The sequence below is a fragment of the Polyodon spathula genome, chromosome 2 (genome assembly GCF_017654505.1).
Source record: "Polyodon spathula isolate WHYD16114869_AA chromosome 2, ASM1765450v1, whole genome shotgun sequence".
In the NCBI taxonomy this organism is placed as follows: Eukaryota; Metazoa; Chordata; class Actinopteri; order Acipenseriformes; family Polyodontidae; genus Polyodon; species Polyodon spathula.
The window spans coordinates 79980395-80001315 of NC_054535.1; the positions used below are offsets into that span (position 1 = coordinate 79980395).

General features: G+C 35.9%; 1 protein-coding gene across 2 annotated transcripts in view; it reads right to left on the reverse strand.

Moving 5' to 3' along the window:
- Positions 1-7349: 7349 nt before the first annotated feature.
- Positions 7350-20921, reverse strand: part of LOC121301817 (atrial natriuretic peptide receptor 2) — a 53864-nt gene continuing 40292 nt past the window's right edge. The window contains exons 12-22 of one of the 2 annotated variants that reach the window (XM_041231431.1): positions 20832-20903; positions 19446-19605; positions 19102-19257; positions 16525-16693; positions 14981-15127; positions 11443-11566; positions 10124-10192; positions 9866-10040; positions 8965-9063; positions 8616-8707; positions 7350-7760 (exon numbers count right to left, since the gene is read on the reverse strand). In XM_041231431.1, the coding sequence (XP_041087365.1) occupies positions 7698-7760; positions 8616-8707; positions 8965-9063; positions 9866-10040; positions 10124-10192; positions 11443-11566; positions 14981-15127; positions 16525-16693; positions 19102-19257; positions 19446-19605; positions 20832-20903 (1326 nt within the window). In that variant the 3' untranslated portion in view covers positions 7350-7697. The other variant, XM_041231439.1, reaches the window with a different exon arrangement.

Sequence of the window (20921 nt, forward strand, 5' to 3'; positions counted from 1 at the left end):
GTAGACCAAGCAAACGATTCATATTGCCACCAATCTAGGTATAGTCCCTGAAGAGATGATGCCAGATCTGTACATTATCCACACAATTTAAACACAGTTACTATACACCCCCTTTCCTTTTTAAATTGCGATTTTAAGCTGGTTCTGATTACTGTTACCGACATCTTGCCTGCAATACAATTACAGCACATCCACAAACAGTTGTTCTGACTGACAGCCCTTTTGTAATCTGAAAATGATTAACATGTAGTGTTCCTTTTGATTGTAAAAAGAAGTATAAGAATTTGTTACTTTTAATATAGTTCATATGTATACATTTTGGTGTAAAAAGATTGATCTATGATTCTTTCCTTTTTTTAGCATCATTATAATAAGCGCAATGAACTCTTAACTTTGGGAAAGTAAAAACTGACAGGACCGAATTCTAATTAGAGGTTTACAAAAAGCATTATTTTACAGTAGTTGTATGGCAAAAAAAAATAAAATATGACTAGTTCCAGAAGCTTCAGTTATAAAAACAAAAATTTCACGTGTGTATGATCTTCAATTGAACTGATGTACCTTCAATTGATTTCCTCTGAGATTTGTTGGACAGTTTTTTGAGGCGAGTGTCATCACCCTGCGCAGCACTTCAATTACTTTCAGATGTATTGTAGCCAAACGTATAACCTTATCTAATATCGTTTTATAACCAGGTGGACACATAGTACACAGTAATATTTAGTATTTATCTTCTGAGCTGGCAACCTAGTCTATTAATAAAGTAACAGATTACATAATTGCAATTCCCCAGTTCAGGTCAGCTGTGATGTTTCAGATGCTTGTTCTGTCAAACAGTGCACATTTCAAGTAATTATTCTTTCATTCTTTACATGTGAGCATAAGTATATGTTAACTGTGGCGACATCATACTTCAGCTATAAAAACATGCTGCAGTATGTTTTGTTAGAAATGTTTTCAAAAGAAGGGTCTGGAGATCAGAGAATTGTAAAATAAAAACTATTTCAGTACCGCATAGGCAGATTGGAAGGGTTATTTATTATGCTTTAAAGCTAAGTTCAAAGTACATTATCCAAATACGCTCAAGTTGGAATTTTTTTATTTAAACCTTTTGCGTACATAAAAAAAAAATTGTACCTCCTTTTAAACCTAGACAGGTTTATTTTTTATGTACACAAAAGGTTTAAATGATTTTAAAAAAAAAAAGGTTTTATTTCAGGACATTTTGGACAAAAGCCCTTCAGCTGTGTAGAAAGAAAACAGAGCTCAGAGGCACTAAGCCATCATTCAACATTCATTAACCTTTTCCATGCACCTCTAAAGGAACAGTATACTGCATTATCTGCAAGACATGCAAAAAACTCTTGTGGCAGAGCAAAGCTCTGCCCTTTTAAATTGGCAGGAATGGGGTTAATTTCCCCTACCTGCCTGGGTTTATTATGTTCAGGTGGCTGGGGATGATTAGTTGATTAGGTTAATTAATGACCAATCAGCGCCCAGCCACCTAACATAAAAGGAGGCCTCTGCTTCCTCATTGAGGAGGAGAGAGCTGAGGAAGCAAGTTGGTGTTGGTGTTGGTGTTGGTGTTGGTGTTGGTGTTGGTGTTGGTGTTGGTGTTGGTGTTGGTGTTGGTGTTGGTGTTGGTGTTGGTGTTGGTGTTGGTGTTGGTGTTGGTGTTGGTGTTGGTGTTGGTGTTGGTGTTGGTGTTGGTGTTGGTGTGCATGTTTTTTGTGTTACTTATAATAAAATTAGTATTTTTTTGAACTGCAGTCTGTCTCTGGGCCTCTATCCACTCGCCAGCCTGTCACAACTCTACTGGGGAAATTAAAAGATGTTTAGCAGACCACTTTATGGAACATTTAAGAAGCATTTCAATCAGCACCTCTACAATTCCAGTATCCCAACATTTCAACAATGTTAATCACTGTCTTGGGATAGGTCAGTGCTATGGAACAAATGCTGCTTGGAAACAAAGGGAAGGTGAGCTCATCTGTGTTTACTTACTTTCTACAGAGCTGAAGAAGGGCTTATGTCCTGAAATAAACCTATATATATTGCCAGGGAAGATAACTCCCTCCCTATATATATATATTAGACAAGCCCTTTTAAAATACATTCAGTGGTTGCAAGTTTAAAAAAGTGAAGGCCATTATGACATTTAGTTTATCATGGCATATACTGAGTCTGAAAAGAACTATTGTAGTAACCCACTCATGTACAGTGCTTCCCCCTTGTGGCAATGTGGTTTACAATGTGCAGGTGCAGGAGTGATGTGTTGATCAATAACAGACAGACAACGATAATCCCGGTGCTGTGGTGTTTTATTTTATAATCCAAACTCAATTGACCATGGTAAATACAGTACGAATGAATGATAGTACACAAGGCAGTGTACTACACAGGTTAACCCAGGGGTTCAGTCCCAAAATAAACACCCTTTAATACACCCACAATATAAAAACACCGTCACCAGTCCAAAGAGTGCTGTAGTGCTCTTGCTGCAAATACAATTTAGCGTGATACAAGTGCAGTGTTGTCCAGTCCAGGGCACTCTGTTCCCTTTACACAGTGCCCTCACAGGTCAAGAGGGAGATTTACTGCCAAGAATCATTCTGTCTCTGTCAATCCCTTTATAATGCTGTTGTTGAAAGCCACATCTACAGCCTTGCTATTTGTGTTTAACCTTATACCACAATTCAAGTACTTGTGGAATGGCATTATGGAGTAAATAAGAGCCATGGCTGTATCACCATATAACCCATTCTGTAGTATACAGGGCTGACTTATAATGAGGCAGTACTGCAATACCTTTCACCTATTTCTATTAAAAGAATACCTTTGTTTTTACTGCTGTCACACTATTCCCATCATGCATTATAATCTTTTCAAACAGTACTGCAGCTAGTAACCAGGCAACGGTAGGGAACATAACACAAATGTAAAAAAAAAAAATTACTGTAATTTATTACGATTTAAATCAAAACAGTGTACTTGCCAAATAGAAAGTAAAGTAGAAAGTACTTTAGAAATTAACACTATATAGAGAGAGTTTCAACATGCAACCACGCTGACTGAGTTTGGTTACTGAATGCAAACCAATTAGAATGTTATTATATACACTACTGCAAGACGACATTTTCTTTATCAAGAAAATACAATACTTTAAACCTGAAATATTTTAGTAAAAATATCTGTACATAAGCACACAACCATGAAGTTCAGTCGAGCTGACCCTGTCAGTCTGAGGTGGTTGGCAGGCACAGGATTGTTTGCTTTAGATACAGATTGGTTAGTTTTGAGATTCAGTAAAGGGAAAGGGAAAAATGATGGTTCAATTGTGTCTTTTCTATCCAAAAGCTGCAAATTCTCCTTTTCTTTTTTCTAAAAAAAAAAAAAAAAAAAAAAACATTGACTTAAGAAGCAGGACAGTGAAAATGAAAAAGCCAGCACTTATAGAAAGAGCTAAATGCTTCTATAATTAAATAGCAGTAATAACATGTGGGTAATGAATTGCAGTTTCATAATGCTCTTATACCAATTCAAACAATATGCAACTCACTACAACACTGTTAGATTTTCCCAATATGCTGAACCGGCTTCAAACAGAGCTACTTTTTTTTTTTAAACTGTTCAAGCAGGCTGTTTATTCTCAGGATTCACAGCAGAATGAATAGCACAAGATGCTGAACAATTCCTACTCCAAAAGAAAAAACAAAAAACTTTTGTTATATTGTTACCAGTAATAACTAGAATAATAAAAGCACTGGTCTTCAGGATCAATACCTTTTGTTTTAAAAAGTTCCAGTTACAGACTGTTAATGGTAGCAATTTGAAATCAAGATTATGGACTCTTGACAAGCCACAACTGTGTGAATTCACTTCAAATACATCTGCTGACTCTTTGTAGAAAATACAACTAGAAAACTCCTTTATTTAAGATGTAGGGGTGTGTAACAGTGCTTAATAATAATAATAATAATAATAAACACTTTTGTAGTTCTTGACTGAAATGTTGTAGTTAAATCTCCAGTCGTTACCTCATGCTATTCTACTGTTATCATAGACTTAATATATACAGTGCCTATAGGGAGTATTCACCCCCCCTGGATGCTTTCACAGTTTGTTGTGTTACAACCTGATGTCTTGATGCATTTACATGGGATTTATTTTTCCTTTGATTTACACAACCTGCTCAACACTTTGAAGAGGCAAGATAATTTTTATTGTGAAACAACAGTTAATGAAAAAAAAAAAAACTGCGTTGTCTTGGTTAAATAAGTATTCATCTCCCTGAGTCAATACTTGGTAGAACCACCTTTGGCAGCAATTACAGCTGTGAGTCTTTTGGGGTAAGTCTCTAACAGATTTGCACATCTGGATCGTGCAATATTCACCCATTCTTCTTGGCAAAATTGTTCAAGCTCTGTCAAGTTGGATGGGGATTGTTGGTGGACAGAAATTTTCAAGTCTTGCTACAGATTCTCAATCAGATTCAAGTCTGGTCTTTGACTGGGCCACTCTAGGACTTTCACTTTATTGTTTTTAAGCCACTCAGTGTCTCTTTAACTCTGTGCTTGGGGTCATTGTCATGCTGAAATGTGAATCTCTGTCCCAGTCTTAGGTCTTTTGCAGACTGAAGCAGGTTTACCTCAAGGATTTGCTTGTATTTAGCTCCATCCATTTTGCCCTCTACCCTGACAAGCTTCCCAGTCCCTGCCAATAAAAAGCATCCCCATAGCATGATGCTGCCACCACCATGCTTCACAGTAAGGATGTTGTTACCTGGGTGATGTGCTGTGTTGGGTTTGTGCCAGACACAATGCTTTGCGTTTAGGCCAAATAGTTAAATTTTTGTTTCATCGGACCACAGAATCTTTTGCCACATCTTTTCAGAGTCTCCCACATGCCTATTTGCAAATTCCAAGCAGGATTTTACATGGGCTTTTTTTTTAAAATTACTTCCTTCTTGCCACTCTTCCATACAGTCCAGATTTGTGGAGTACCTGAGCTATTGTTGACACATGGGCAGTTTCTCCCATCTCAGCCATGGAATGCTGTACAGTGTCATTGGCCTCTTGGTGGCTTCTCTGATCAATGCCCTTCTTACCCGGCTGCTCAGTTTGGGAGGACAGCCTGCTCTAAGCAGATTCTGGGTGGTGCCGTATACCTTCCACTTCTTAATGATCGACTTGACTGTGCTCCAAGGGATATTCAATGCCTTTGAAATCTTTTTATAACCCTCCCCTGATCTGTGCTTTTCCATAACTTTATCCCAGAGTTGTTTTGAAAGCTCCTTGGTCTTCATGGTAGTGTCTTTGCTTTGAATGCACGACCCAATTGTGGGACCTTACAGAGACAGGTGTATTTAATCTGAAATCATGTGAACCACTTTTATTGCTCACAGATGGACTCCATTTAACCTATTGTGTGAATTCTGAAGGCAATTGGTTGCACCTGAGCTTTTTTATGAGTGTCATAGCAAAGGGGGTGAATACTTATCCAATGAAGACTTTTCAAGTTTTTATTTTTAATTGATTTGTCTTCAGAAAATGGGATCGGATCTGCGATCAGGTTTTGTACTACACAGATCTTGATCAGGCTCCACTGATCTGTAATGTTGGTCCGATATGGTACATAGTTTAAACACCAGCTGACAAATTTGTAAACAGCCTGAGATCACAGTAATATTGGGGGAAATGGCAAAGATAGAGGAGGATGTGCTATGTTGCTGTATCCAAAACAACTTATTTTATGTAAACTGGATAATGGTTTATGTTTGTAATTCTTCCTAGCTCAGTGTTATTTACTAAAGTCATCACACTGAGGTTTACAGTAAGGCTACTTACAGTTTAACCTTTCATTTTAAATTGAAAAAGTAAACTTTATAAATCTTTCAGCAAAATTACCTTTGTGCCTGGTGCAAATAAATATAGATGTCAATAAAAATGAAATACTTTACCAAGCATGTTTTACACAATTATTATACCAAATTAATTATGATATATTACTTATCCAAACATATTCTGGGTGTTTAAATATATTGCGCAGACTCGCATCTACATTTGTATTTCATTATTGAAAGTTTATCACTGTTAAAAAAAAAAAAAAAAAAAAAAAAAAAAACTCACTCTAGGTCACGTTTAACTAAACATTTCTTTAAATTAATAAACAAATAATTACCATAACAAATATCATCATATTCATAGTATAGTTGAGTTCTCAACAGGAAAATGGCTTGATGGGCCAAATGGACTTTGAGTTCTCACTCTTATCTTATGTTTTAAAGTTTGGAACTCATTGTCTATGCGGGTGAGGTTTGAGGTTTAAGGTTCAAAGTGCATCTGCATCCCTTTTCTTTACCCTTACAGCACACACTCGCTCTAGCATTCAATACTGCCTCAGGGTCACGTTGTGCAAAAGGGATTCGATCCTGGATACAGGCTCTAGGTTCCGATCTGAGAGGAACTTCAGTGCTCTTCAAATACTAAAGTCAGGGCTTCGTAATTCCTTGACACACTCATAACAACATCATGCCAATAACATACTGCTATGAATGATTGCCGCTGGAATGTCTTCAGATCTTTTAATTAGATATACTAGGGATGCAGCGTTTTATTATACTTGTTTTACTTCAACTAGAATCATCTTCATGCATCCCCAGCTACAGAAACCACCCCTCCCCCCACATTTGAAACCAAAGTTATGCCACTCGTTGTTATGACAACAAAAAAGAAAGATGATTCAATCAATTTAAAAAAGCAAAGATACCTGCTTCACCAAGGAACATAAACAAAATCATGGTTTAATGTTACAACTCTTTTATATCAGGGTTTCCAAAAGCACTAATGATAGAGCAAAATATGTTAGCTTTGGAGACTCTTAGTTGGTGCAAAAGGGATCTATGAGACTGATCTGTAAAGTGCTGTTGGTGCCATGATTTACGTTGTGTTTCTACGCCTGTACTCATGTCATTTAATGTTAAAATATGTATAATTATTTTAATTTAAAAAATAAAAACTATATATTTTTTTGATAAATTATACATCATGCTGTTCTGGTTTGCTTCTTTAGGTGGTAGGTGAAAGTGGTAGTTTTACACTTGGCCCAAGCCAACCAATCCTACAGACAGATTTCTTGAAAATTACAACATTGGGGAGACGATGCATTAAAATGCAATGGCATAACATTATTATTCATGAGCTACCTTATATTAATCATCTTAAGTAATATCCAACAGTAATTATTTTTGCAGAGTTAATAAAATGAAGTGACAGTATGCATTTTATTCAGTTTATTTGAACAAAATATTTAACAATATCTTAGATACACATATATATATATACAGCTTGTATAAGGAGAAAATATTATATTTATATATAATTCATTTCTAAACACATTATATAAATCTTAATGTAGAAAGCACAAAAAATAAGAGTTTAGTACTCACTTTCATAAGTAAAAAAAAATTTCCATAAAAAAACATTTCTTTACATATTTGCAGCTTTGAACAGGTATGAAATATACCCGGAAAATACCTTTTGGGTTAAAAGGTGTCTTTTTAAATTTGTTTTATTCTTCTCTCGCTTTCAAAAACGAACATATTCAGTATTTATTTTAGAACAAATAAAATACAGTAATAGCCTGCACCTATACTATTTGTAGTATTCTGTACAAATGTTCTGCAGATGGTAAAATTATCACATGACATCAGCATCTGTTCTTTCACCCAGCAGCCAGTATGTTCTCATTTTGCCCTTACCCTGCAAAGATGCACAAAATGTATTCAATGAAACAATTGGTATGACTTACTTTATCAAAAGACATTGGTACAACTTTCTTTATAAAAAGATGGATAGAAAGAGAGACCAAGAGTTAACAGCAAAAGTATAAGGTAAAAGTCCGCTGAAAACATCTTAAAATACAAAATAGACATTCAACAAGCCTATGTTTTGGGAAACCTTCTGACAAACCAGTATCTTGTTTTTATATGAGGGCTGGCACCAGTTAATTTTGAAAACAATAAAAAAACAACATTAAAAAGAAATGCTTTTTAGCATTAGCATTTTTCCTGCAACCAAACAGGACCTTTTGTAACAGAAATGACTTTTAACTTTGGGGTTGAGGAAAATATGTAGCGCTTCCATGAGAATGTACTGAGTAGCAATTATTATTAACTCAACAGCTGCTATATGGATTCAGAAAAGTAATGTAAGAATGCTACTGTTGTGGCTGGAAGAGGGTTGGAGGAGTTCCTTTAACCAATGTGGCCCATAGGATTGTTACACCAAAAAAAAAAAATACAAAATTGATAGACCAGTTAAATTTTTTATGCAAAAATTGGACTTCAGCAATCATAAATTAAGAGATGTCCTCCTTGCCACCATAACTTTCATAGTAAAGGCAGTTTTGTCATTTTACTTTTCTTGATAACCTCATGTGATCCTGATTGGTAGAGTTGTCTGCTTACAGCACAAGCACGTCGATGTGAAGGTTACTCAAATGGCTGAAAATCCACAAATGGAACCAAAGTGCAAAAAATAAGCATTTTGTGAAAAGCCAAAAGCAAATTAATTATAAACTGAGGAGCACAAGGCAGTCATCTTAGACGTTCTTACCTTCATTTCTACATCACCACGCAGCTGTAGGTCAAAATAACCAAACTCATCCAATACCTCTTTGGTTGCTGAGGAAACATGAACCTTCAAGGCTGAAAAAACAAAAAAAGTCTGTTAGGCTACCTTTTGTAAAAAGAAAAACTAACCTGTTGGTTGTTCCTCTCTATAAGCTATTACGTTACTCTGAATAAGAATATTTAATAGCACAAAGGGCTGTTTGCCACAATTGGTTGAATGATTATACATGATTGAATTTAAAATAGAGAAAAATATGCAGGCTGCTATGAAATACAAGAAAATATAATTAAGTACAGTATATTAGGATGATGAAAGGAAAATGGTGTCTCACGTTCTCCACTTGACTCCATCCGAGATGCTGTGTTGACAGTATCACCGAATAAGCAGTATCTGGGCATTTTTAAACCAACCACACCTGCACAAACCGTACCTAACCAAAGAAAAGAAAGGAATAATAACTTGCTTTTTATGCTAATTTGGAAGTTCTTTATAAACAGCATGTTCTATGGTAATAATCAATGGTGATACAGTATTAATATACGGTTGTCCTAGTATATTAATTCATATAATCATGACTCTCTTCAGACAAGAACATGTTAGCTTATTATTATTTTTATTCCAGAAACAACATGTTAAATCAATCTGGCACATTTCTAATACCGGTATGTAACACAAAGATTTTCAAATATACAGGATGAAAAAACAACACTTCAGTTAGGCAAACAGGAAATCACATATACAAAGGAAGTGTTTCATCCCCGTCCCGCCCACGTCAGAGTCGAAGACTACCTGCTGTACCAATGGAACATTCATCATACAGCGCACTAAACAAAAGGTGTGAAACTGAACCATTTAATGAGTCACTTAGCTAGGCTCCTTTGAGAAAATACAGTAACATGCATACTGCATACACATTACTAAGAACAAGACCAATGATTATATTTACAAGGTCATGGCGGGGCTACAGGACTACCACATGAATAAATTAGGTTGTAGTCTTTCTGTGAGAAAACAATCCAGGTCGGATTTTAACCCCTCAGACTGTAGTTAATAATCCAGAGCTGCACTCGCTTTTTCTAACCAAAGCATTAAATATAAAAAAAAAGCTTCAGGACATCAAAGAATATGGAGACCATGTGAGACAAATGGCCCCCAAATTCACCAAATAATGTACATTTGATGACAAAACAGCAGAGTTATGAGATTATCAGTGAAGTTAAAAAGAAAGCAACCTGTGTGAATTCCTATCCGTAGCAGCAGCTGGTCGTTGGGTCTGTGCTGTATTTTAAATGTCTTCACCTCTTCAAGTAATGCCAATGACATGCTGGCTATCTCCCGTGCATGCAGCGTGCCGTTTCTTACAGGAAGGCCAGACACCACCATGTATGCATCACCAATAGTTTCCACCTGAATACAAAGAGCACATAAAAACAGAAATCAGGAAAGGCATTTCAGCGGTAAATTATCATGGGCAATTTTATTTGACCTACCTTGTAAACATCAAAGTTATCAATTATGGCATCAAAGCAGGTGTACAGATCATTGAGCAAGGTCACAACCTAAAAGAAACACACAAAAACATATGCAGGATGATAAAGTGGAATGTATAGAGCTGTTGGAATACAAACACCATAGTATTACTAAACACAATGTTCACGTCAACTGCTTTATAAAACAGCAAGAACAGAGACAGCAATGTTCCTGGCTAACAAGTGTTCCAACCTGTTCAGATATGTCTCATTTCAGAACTACTCTGCCTAATTCACTTGTCAACCAATTCTCTGTGAGAGGGGTGGGGTGCTATTTTATAAGCACAATAACGCACTCCAGGGTGTTCAATGTGCAGCTTAATCTGCAGGCCAAGGCTGTGTGACTGTACTTGGCGTCACTTCCTTCTGAACTACACCCAAAGGCATGTGGATACCGGACCACATTTGAACACCCTGTCTTGTTTCTTTTTCATAACTGATAGAGAAGGTATTGCTTTCTACTTACTGAAGTATAATAGGACAATTTCACAGATTAAAGTTCACATACTTGTTTAATGAGATTATATATATATATATATATATATATATATATATATATATTATATATATATATATATATATATATATAAATTAGGCTAATTAAGGACAAAAAAAAACAAAACCAAAAAACCTAAATGCATTATAAAAACAATACTTAGTATTCTCTACTTATTTTTTTCCTCAGTGGTCCACCATCCTTTTTTGTTTCAGTTATACAAAACCAAAACCTAGTTATACATTTTTTAAAAAAATGTCAATTTCTTTCAAATTCATGTTGAATTGTTTGTCTGGATACTACATAAAACAAAGTTTATTTTTAGTACATATATTATTTTTATTTGACACAAGGAATGTATAAGCCACATAAACTTTAATATGAAGCAGCTTTCTGACTTTTGGATGAACAAATGAAAAGGCAGAGGAGCTATTGAGCATATTCCACTCCATATACTTCATGACATGCAATCGAATGAGCCAATGTTTCACAATCATTTTGGATTCTTTACTATTTTGAGAAAGATTGCTTAACAATGGGGTTTTAACCTTGGCAACATGTTTTAGTAGACTATGGTTTCCAAGTTTCACTATTTTTGCCTTTAAAATTGTAGCAGATTAGGTTTTGCCTATCACCCTTATTTAAAATCATTGTGTAGTTTCAAATTATGAGCCTCTCTCTTTTTTCATTTAAACAGATGACTAGTGTTGCTTTCTTTTAATTATGAAAGAATGTGTCAGGATTGTGTTTAATGTGAAAATAACACTTTGGCCCCACACCATACCTGCAATGGCGTGCTTTCTGCTGACATAGACGTGAATCCCACAATGTCACTGAAGTAAATTGTCACACTGTCAAAAGCCTCGGCTTGAACTGACTCACCTCGCTTCAGCTGTTCAGCCACAGGACTAGGAAGGGAAAACAGAATTACATTGTGGTAACTGGCATACTATGAGATATACAGTAGACTAGGTATCCTGTTATTTTTGTTTGGCCACTTGCAGATTTCTATAGCAAATTCTACTTTTCACCAGATTATATCAATAACATGAGATGGGTGAATTCTGGGATCTTTAAACTTATACAAGGGTGTTATTTTTTTTGAGAAAGTAGGGCACTATCTGAAATGAAAAAGTTGAACTGACACCCTACTGTATCTAACTCTTCAGGAAGGTTTGAGTGTCTTTTGACGAGATGTCAGTAGACCACGAAGGGTTACTGTATGGTTACTGTTTGCATAATGGCCATTGCAAAATCCCTGAGCTATGTGTTATATAAGCTTGATGTTTGATGGTAGTATTTGTTCTGTACCATTTGTAGTAATATTAATTTGACCCAAGGGAAGACACAACAAGGATTTAAATAGAGTAAAGGAGTGGCAGTATTAGATTTAGGTTAGACTTAAATAAACCCCTAACAATGGCTGGGGGAAATTTACCCTCTATCATCAGCCCCTTTTCTTTCTGATGGCAGAAAACACCCATTGGTGTTAAAACTTGGAAATAAACTATTCAGAGTTCTGTTAAGTTATTTATATCTAATTTTGTAAAATAAACTGGCGATTCTCATACTTACAGAAAAATTGGCTTTAGTGACACTTTGGATTAAAATACCTGAATCGTGAATTGGCTTAAAATAAGAATAGAAATGCTCAAAGCTTTTTACTCCAAATCGTTTTTAATTAAATTCCAAAACAAATAAGAAACACTATAGACTACTTACAAGCCCCTACATTAAATGCCTGACCTGGTGTGGCAGGGCAATTGTCCTGCACAGGTTGGAATTAGTATTGGTGTAACATGTATGTGGGAATGGATTCATTGTGTGTCTTTTTTTAGTTGATTTGTGTGATTCAGTTATTGTTTACAGACAGGCGCTCGATTGAGACTTGCTGCCTCCTAGGCTTGGTTGAGGGGAAGGGCAGCAAGTGATTGGCTGTGTTGGTCCTCAATCAGCAGGCGGGCGTGCCTTGACCGAGTGTCCGTCAGTTTAAAAACATCCGGTGAAGATGGCTCTGGGCGACTGTAATGCCATGCTACAGAGGGGAGCTGTGTATACTCAGGAGGAGAGGGTCCGCGCTGCAGGAACGACAGCTACGCAACCCTGAAACTGCAAGTGGTGCTTGTGAAGGCAATGCCCAGCCAAGGCCGTATGAAGCAGCAGGAGTCGTCATACGAACACCTGCTCATAAGTAGGTTAGTTTAGGGGATAGTGATCCCATGTAATGTATAGCGAGGGTTACGTAGTGTAGCCGGTTCCTGGAGTGGGTCGCCTGGTTTATAAGGCTAGCGCTCGCCCTGTATGGCACCTTTTATTTGTAGTTTTTGTATGTTTTATTTTGCCTTTTGTACAGCTTGCTGTATGTGTCCTCTGTGCGTTACCATCGCTGGTAACGTCACATGAACACTTTGTTTACTTTCTTTTGTATTGATAAATCCTGCGTGCCTGTGCTGGTGTTTCCCCTCCACCTCCCATGTCTCTCTGTATTGCTTAAGCAGCGGTTACCCACACATGTGACACAAGCACCCTGTCACAGCTGGTTATTTCTGGGTTCTTTTTTTTTCTTGTTAAATACAACAATTGGAAATGATTGGAAAATCCACAGTGGATTGTGAAGAAAGCAAACCCCCCCCATCAACATTGCTGAATTGAAGAACACTAAGTACTGTACTTGTATTACCACCCAGAATTAGTAAGGCTACATTTCCTTTAGATAAAATATAGGACCAATTGGGTTGCATGCAGCAGCGTTTATTAAACGTAACCAGGCTCACTGCTCAGACTATAAGGCGGCTTCAGAAGAATGGAATTTACAAGGCCAGGGAGGCAGTGTTTAATTATTATTTGTCTCTTATAGTAGGACCCCGGAAAAATCACAATATCACAAATTTTATGGAAACCGTGAAAAATATGCATTTTATTTTCCTTACAGTATTTTACATTACTCTTCATCTCCCCTGATCATTTCATACTTATCAAGTAGAAGCAGCGCTACAGTGGCTGTACACGGTCCGGCGTCAATGCCATGCATTTGGCTACTATGGTAATGGGGTCAAACTACGGTACCAGCTTCATGAATGGTGAATTCCTCATAAAAGCTTCGATTTTGTCATTTCAGGTTTGCAGTTAACATTTCTCACCTGTGTAATATTTTGGCATTAGAGGCAGAAACATAGGCTATGGGAAGTCATTTTAATTAATGTGTCAACATAAGTTTTAAAGGTTTACAAAACTCAAAACTGTTGCTGAATTTGTAATTCCAGGTTGTTTTTTTTTTTTTTTTTAAATCTATTTTTGTCTGCTTCTTACTTTTTTTTTTTCAGCCAACGCAGACGACTTGTTTCCAGCAGAAGTTTGTTACATTTTTAAAGATTGTTTCAATAGCAACGCGAGTTCCATTGTTCCAATGTACATTTTAAAGAGATTACTCAGTAGCTAGGCTACATGTTAAAATGTTTCAGCCTTGGTTTTTGGGTGATGTTCTATCAATGATAACACATTTAGGAAACTTACATCAGTAGAATATCATGTAAATAGAAAATGTGTTTTCTGGTGAGTTATGTTTGACACTCCATAAAATTCGTTGTTTTTTTTTTTTTTATTGTCATTCGTGAATTTCTTTAAAAAATACAGTGAATTTTCCAGGCTCCTGCTTAGTTGTACTCAGTGTAAGATGTATCCCTAAGCTATGCATTTTAAATGCACTTGCTGTCCATGATTTATCATTATTCATATTATTCTTCTTCAGTGCTGTGGTATGATGCCTCTTGCTTAATTTCTCTGCAGTACACGCTGCATGAACTTGGCGAATATAAAACTGCCAGGATGACATTAGAAGAATATATACCCTTTGACCTTTTCATACTGCAATTCATATAGCTATTGCAAATGACATAAAATAAAGCATGTGGGGGTGCTGGTTCAGTTCATTAGAACAGCTGTTTTTACTGGGTTAACTTATCTTCAGTGTTGGCATGCAGTTAACAGAAGTGTCTCCAAGTATGTGGATTACTATGGTGAAAGAGGTTGAAACCCAGAGCAGGGCGTAGATACATCCTACTTGGAAAGACATACTGACAAGGAGATCTGATTTATTAGAAATACTTCTTGAAGGATGTCATCAGGAATACATCTGCAGGCACGGTTATAAGTTTCAGGAAAGCCAAGTGGCTTTGGTACACAGAGAGACATGAGGCACGGTTATAAGTTTCAGGAAAGCCAAGTAGCTTTGGTACACAGAGAGACATGGTGTTAACCATTCTCCATCTCTTCTATATATTACTCTAAAATATGAAGCAGAATAAAGATGATTTTTTTCTTACTGAGGCAAGATTTGGTAAAGTAGATTTTCTGCTTTTCTTTTTTCTTCCAAGTAGGCATGTGTTCTTTCCTCAACCAGTTTCTCCAGGTTGTTTGCATACTGCTCCATTCGAGACAGCAGGTTGTCCAAGATACTGGTACTGCCCTCTCTGAAACACAGAGCACAACTCTGAAATGAAGGCATCATTTAAAAAAAAAAAAACTCAAAAATAGTAACTAAGTATAGTTAGACCATCTCTTCTAGAAGCACAGTACTGTCTATACAAGTGGATTGAAATATGAAATACAATACATCATACCCACAGAACTGTTGCTCCATGCATAGACATAAGCTATAAAGTGCATAGAAATGTAAAATCATTTAAAAACAATATAACCTAAAATATTTGAAATTTGGGATGCATACAGTATTATATTTAAAGTAAAAACAATAAATTTTATTAATTGTAAAAACATACTATACTAATATATAATATATATATATATATATATATATATATATATATATATATATATTTTATATTATATCTGGGCATTTCAATAATATCTGAATTAGTATTCATGAGAGTGTTACAAAACATGCTGATTGTTTACCGCAAGCAGTCCAGACAGCCGAGGTTGCCTTGAGGGCGATTTGTGCATCTTGATTCATGTTGATTTTTTTTTTTTTTGGAAAAGCCATATTAGCATCTTAACAAGTGTACAAGAGAACCTTATTCCAGGGTGCCTGATAATTCTTCATGCTTTTAACATGACAGATAAAAGTGCCCAAAACAGACAACTGACTGTCATATATATTTTTGTAAACTGAACTTACAGAATGATATGCTTGTACAATTTTATTTTTAATATGCTGGCAGAAGTGGTTGGAAAAGATTTAGTGTTAAACAAAACTGTGTACAAACTCAGTCAGCATGCAATACATGGATTGCCATTTATTTTAAACTGCCATTCTCTCCAATCTTAATTTACCACAAACCTACAAATACACCCACATGTTAATTATCTAAAAACAAATTACATACACCATGTTTAAATATGTACAGTATGCTATTATGTGTGAGCCAGTACATTCATAATAAGGTGAAAGCATCTTACTATTGACTATCAGTTTTAAAACAGAGCTCAGAACATAATTCCAGCAAATATCGATATATCTTAAATTATTTGTTAATATAATAATTTTGAATTTCCTTTGTAAATACTCAAACTGCCCTGAAGCCTCACACTTTCTCTCCTTCTAAGTAACTGATTTCTGTCTTTGCACATTTACTTTGTTCTTGAAAAAAGTACCATTAAAAATCAAATACAAATATAAGTGAGACCTATGAAGTGATGGAAAAGTTGACTCTTTTTACTTCGTGTATTGTGTTGTTTGAAATAATTTGAATAAATGAATGAATGACTGAAGTATTCATTTATTATCTTAATGCATTTTGACATTATTGTTCAATTCACAATTTGGTCCCACTGTCTCCCAGCGTGGAGCCACACATCTCATGTATAGAAAAGATACTGATTTTGACGTTGGGAGGGACAGACTCACTTGTTAAATTTTCTGATGAATATTTTTATATGGCTGAATTCCGGCCGCTCTGTTTGGTCCTCAGACCAGCATCTTTCCATGAGGATGGCCAGCTCCTCACTGTGAAAATTGGTGTCAATCGAGGGTCGGAAGTAGGGCTTCTGTCCATTCCTTACTTTCTGCACAATCTCTGGAAAAAAGCAAAGGATAAAACAACAAAACAATATTGTTGGTATTTTTACGTAAAGTGAGACGTTTTCAGTCTTAAGGCACACAGGCTATTAACAGGGTGGGATTTTCACAGCATTGTTGCCCAACCCTTGATTTATTAAAGTGACCTTGATTAATATTATTCATACGTTTAATTGATTAAAAGTTGATAATGTATCATGTGCATGTGTTGTCAACAGTTGTGAATCATCACAATCTCAGACACATCAGACATTACAGACAATGTTCTTTGTAAAAAAAAAAAAAAAAAAAAATTGAATAAATTTTAATTAGAACATGACAGAGTGCGAACAGCCAATCAGCTTCCAGATCTAGCGGGCTTCTATTTTGCAAAGATGCCTGCTGGAACATTGAAGTGCTTAGCTGTGAATTAAATTTTAAACCAATCTGCCCATAAATACCAGCTTTTTCGCTTAACATTCTAATCTGATAATATAAAAAGCTACTTAAACATACTTTCTGACGCTCATCTAGAGAAAAGCGAAATCATGTCGGTGACAGAACAGTGTAAGGAAGGCTCAATTCGCAGCTACTGGACAGCAAATCAACAGGAAAGACATGACTGGTCCACAATTATGTCACCAGCTGGATCCAAACAACACCCTCACTCAAAACCAACCTGTCAAACAGCCAACCCTGTTTCAGTTCTTTCTGCACCAGCCAATCCACTGCCTGCCTGCTTGAATAATGTCCCGCCTCCAACAACAAGTTTCGAGTCTGACTCAATACTTCACGGACTATTCAACAATTGTACATGTCCAGATAAATTATACTAAGAAATAGTAAGACCCCAATAAATAAATATGTTACATAAATAGTAATAATTTTAATAATAATAATAAAGTTTTCTCTAAGTGTATGTCGTTTTTATATTGTAATTATGTTATGGACTATTTTCCTCAACGGAAGGTTACCCAGCAAAATATCAGAAGTTCAAGGTAAATATAGGTTTTAAAGTTTTTTAAAAGAGAAAATAAAGAAATGAGTCATTTTCTAATAGCGATAGAGCCCTCTCGATGTAAGCGCTACCGTGTGTTAGATGACCTTGACTTTCGTTAGCGCCCACACCAAAGACTAACGAACGTCAAGGTCATCTACCACACTGTAGAGCCTGCATCAATGGGCTCTATTGCTTAATTAGACAACAGAACACAGTAGTCTTGATGTGTTTATGCAAAGACAAAGGGCTAGATTTGAAATGCCTCACAGAACTGTTATGGCAGCACAAGGCTTAATTTAATAACTATATTTTTAAAGCTTTGCATCTTGTCTTGTCAAGTGTGCTGTGCCTTGAGATAATCTAAAGCAAAGTAAAATACATGTGCTGTGCTGTGTTGCAGTTTATGTTAATGAGCTCATCTATCGCATATGAGCTCGACAACAATATTGCAATTATTCGCTATTCCTATTTAAGCTTGCGGTTGGTCTGGAGGAGATGCAATTGCTATTGCTATTCCCATATCGACACTGCAACCATAAGCCACATGCAGCATTGCAAAAACTTAATATGGGGGAATTCTTAATAGATTCATATATTAATGTAATAAGTTTTGTTTTTATCAATAGTTTGGTAACATGTAGTATGAAACAGTACCGTATCCCACACAGATACAAATTTCATCTGAGATTGGGGATCTGCAAAGGGTTCAATGCATTGCCTGTGTGTTGTCAATTTGAAATGCAACCTCACTATATGTAATATTAAACCATACATTTCGTATATTACTTAAATAGCAAATACAAATGTACTGAATTTGATAGTGCCATGTTGACTTGCCATGAAATTGCTAGCAATTTTGCCCGCAATACATGTAGATTAGAAAAAATTGCTAGCAATTATTGCTAGCAGTAATTGTTAGCAATAATTGCCTAGTGTAATCTCACCCTGTGAGAACTGGAGAACTGTACAGTGCGTTTTAAGCATTACCCCCTGGATATTCCTTTTTATACACCACACAGAAATTCCAATGAAAACAAATACCCTGATTTGTGACTAATTTGGTTGGTCCCTATTTAAACTGTGCCAATGCTACGTTCCATATTTCACAAATTCCTTTTTTTTCTTTTGCATATGTACCAGCTACTTTGAAAAACAGATCTTTTCTCTCTAGGTGTTGGATTTATTTGAAAACGTGTTCTCCTGAAACACAGAAAACGCCTACCCACTGGGCTACAGTATTAATAGACATACAGTGTGAGCATAATCATTTAAAAAGGGCACACCGGTGTCATTAACTGTGTTAGGCAACCTCACTGTTAGCATTGCAGCGTGACTGATTTCCTGCAATTGTATTGCATGTTCCCTGGTCGCATACAGCTTTCAAATGCATTCAAAGAGTAAAGTTCTGTAATTAACTTTATTGTTACCTTTTGGACTAAGGTCCATCCCTTCAATGTAAAATGGCCCATTCCTCAGTGCAATTTCCTGTAGGATTATCCCAAAGCTGTATACATCCCCTTTCTGGGTGCCTTGTGGATGGGGTCTTCCATATCTCAATAATTCTGGAGCTGTCCAAATCCTTTCTGAAAGGAAACAACATATTGCAATCATTACAAAAATGCTCATAACAGGTTAATACTAAGCTAATAAGCTATACGGTATCTGCCCTGTTACAAGGAGTGGCATAAGGATTGGTCCCATGGTAGATGGCCTTCTTAAAAAACAATCATTGAGCAGAACTGTATTGCATTATTTACATATGTAAACTTACTTGCATAGAGTGCATATGAGTCTTCATTGTCATTTGAAGATCTAAAACTAGCCAGTCCGTAATCCGTTATTTTCAATACAAATCGACTATCCACGACACAATTCGATGATTTCAGACTTCCATGTGACCCAATGTAGCTGTTGTGTAAAAATGCCATTCCCTAGTCAATTGAAATATAAAAAAATAAATTGGGAACAAATAATAAAAAATAATAATAATAACACTAAACACTTGTACACCTTTCTCCACCCTTCACTGCGTCTCGGCAGCCTGAAATAAAAACAAGTACTTTTTATAATGATTGGATACATGGTTCTTTGGATACACTGGATGTAAAAATGTATGTGTGACCTACTGTACATACAGACATAAATATAGATGGGAAGGCACTCCTTTTATCCACAGATTCTGCTACACTTAATGTATACTAAGGAGATTACAAGCTTATATTTTCACATATGCATACCCAATGGGAAGTAAACATTACTTCGGTTAGTAAGAAAACTGAAGAAATAACACTCCTTGCCGTCAGTCCAAATCTTCACATTTACTGGTGGTTTAGGATTTAATGAAGGAATCAATAAAAGTATGGTAACAAAACAAAAAAAAAGAAAACCACATTTTCTAATTTTTTTTTTTTTTTTCTTTTAAAATCAGACAATGCACCCCTGTGCATTAGCTAAAAACATTGAACAGCACCTAACAGACTTAAAGCAACAAGAATTTGAGCAGGCTTAAACTGTCCTGAAAATTCTGACCGATTTGAAATCACCAATAGAACACACCGAAGACTAAAGTTTCCATTGATGTGGTGTTTGTGATTCACACTGATGGCCCAAGGTAAACTATTTATTCAGTTTTAAATAAAATTGGCTTGACTCGTGTAACTCTAGTTCTAGGCATCAAGTCCCAAAGACTTGTCAGGAACCTCATCAATCAATCGAGAGATTATTAAGAACAAATGAAGCAAGAGACTGGATATATATATATATATATATATTAATAGATACAACTGTGTAACATGTAAAGCAAGATGAGATACATTCACGTGTAATATTAATGCCCTGCTTTTTTTTCAGATGCCGTTTTTAAATGACCATATTGCCCTTCTATATCGTATGGTGCTATTTACATTCAACTTTAGTCTGTGTCTTTTGTATATTACTGTTGTCCCTTTAAGTAACCTTGGGGATCCCAAAGGATATTTGGTGGGTAATGGGCGTGTGCCAATGAAAATAGGTCTGACTCTGAAGCTGTAAGTATGGTAGCACATTTGCCTTGCATATAAAAGGATTCATTTGAAACTGCACTTGTGTCAAAACCTGTTATTTGAGCTAGCAGAACAAATTAGACTTACACATACTGTGCTTTTCCCATCACTCTTACCTTTACTATGTCATTAATGAGGGAATAGCGGAACATCCAGTCAAGGTTAATGCTCTCGTTTTCTAGTATGTCCTGAAAAAAGAAAGAATA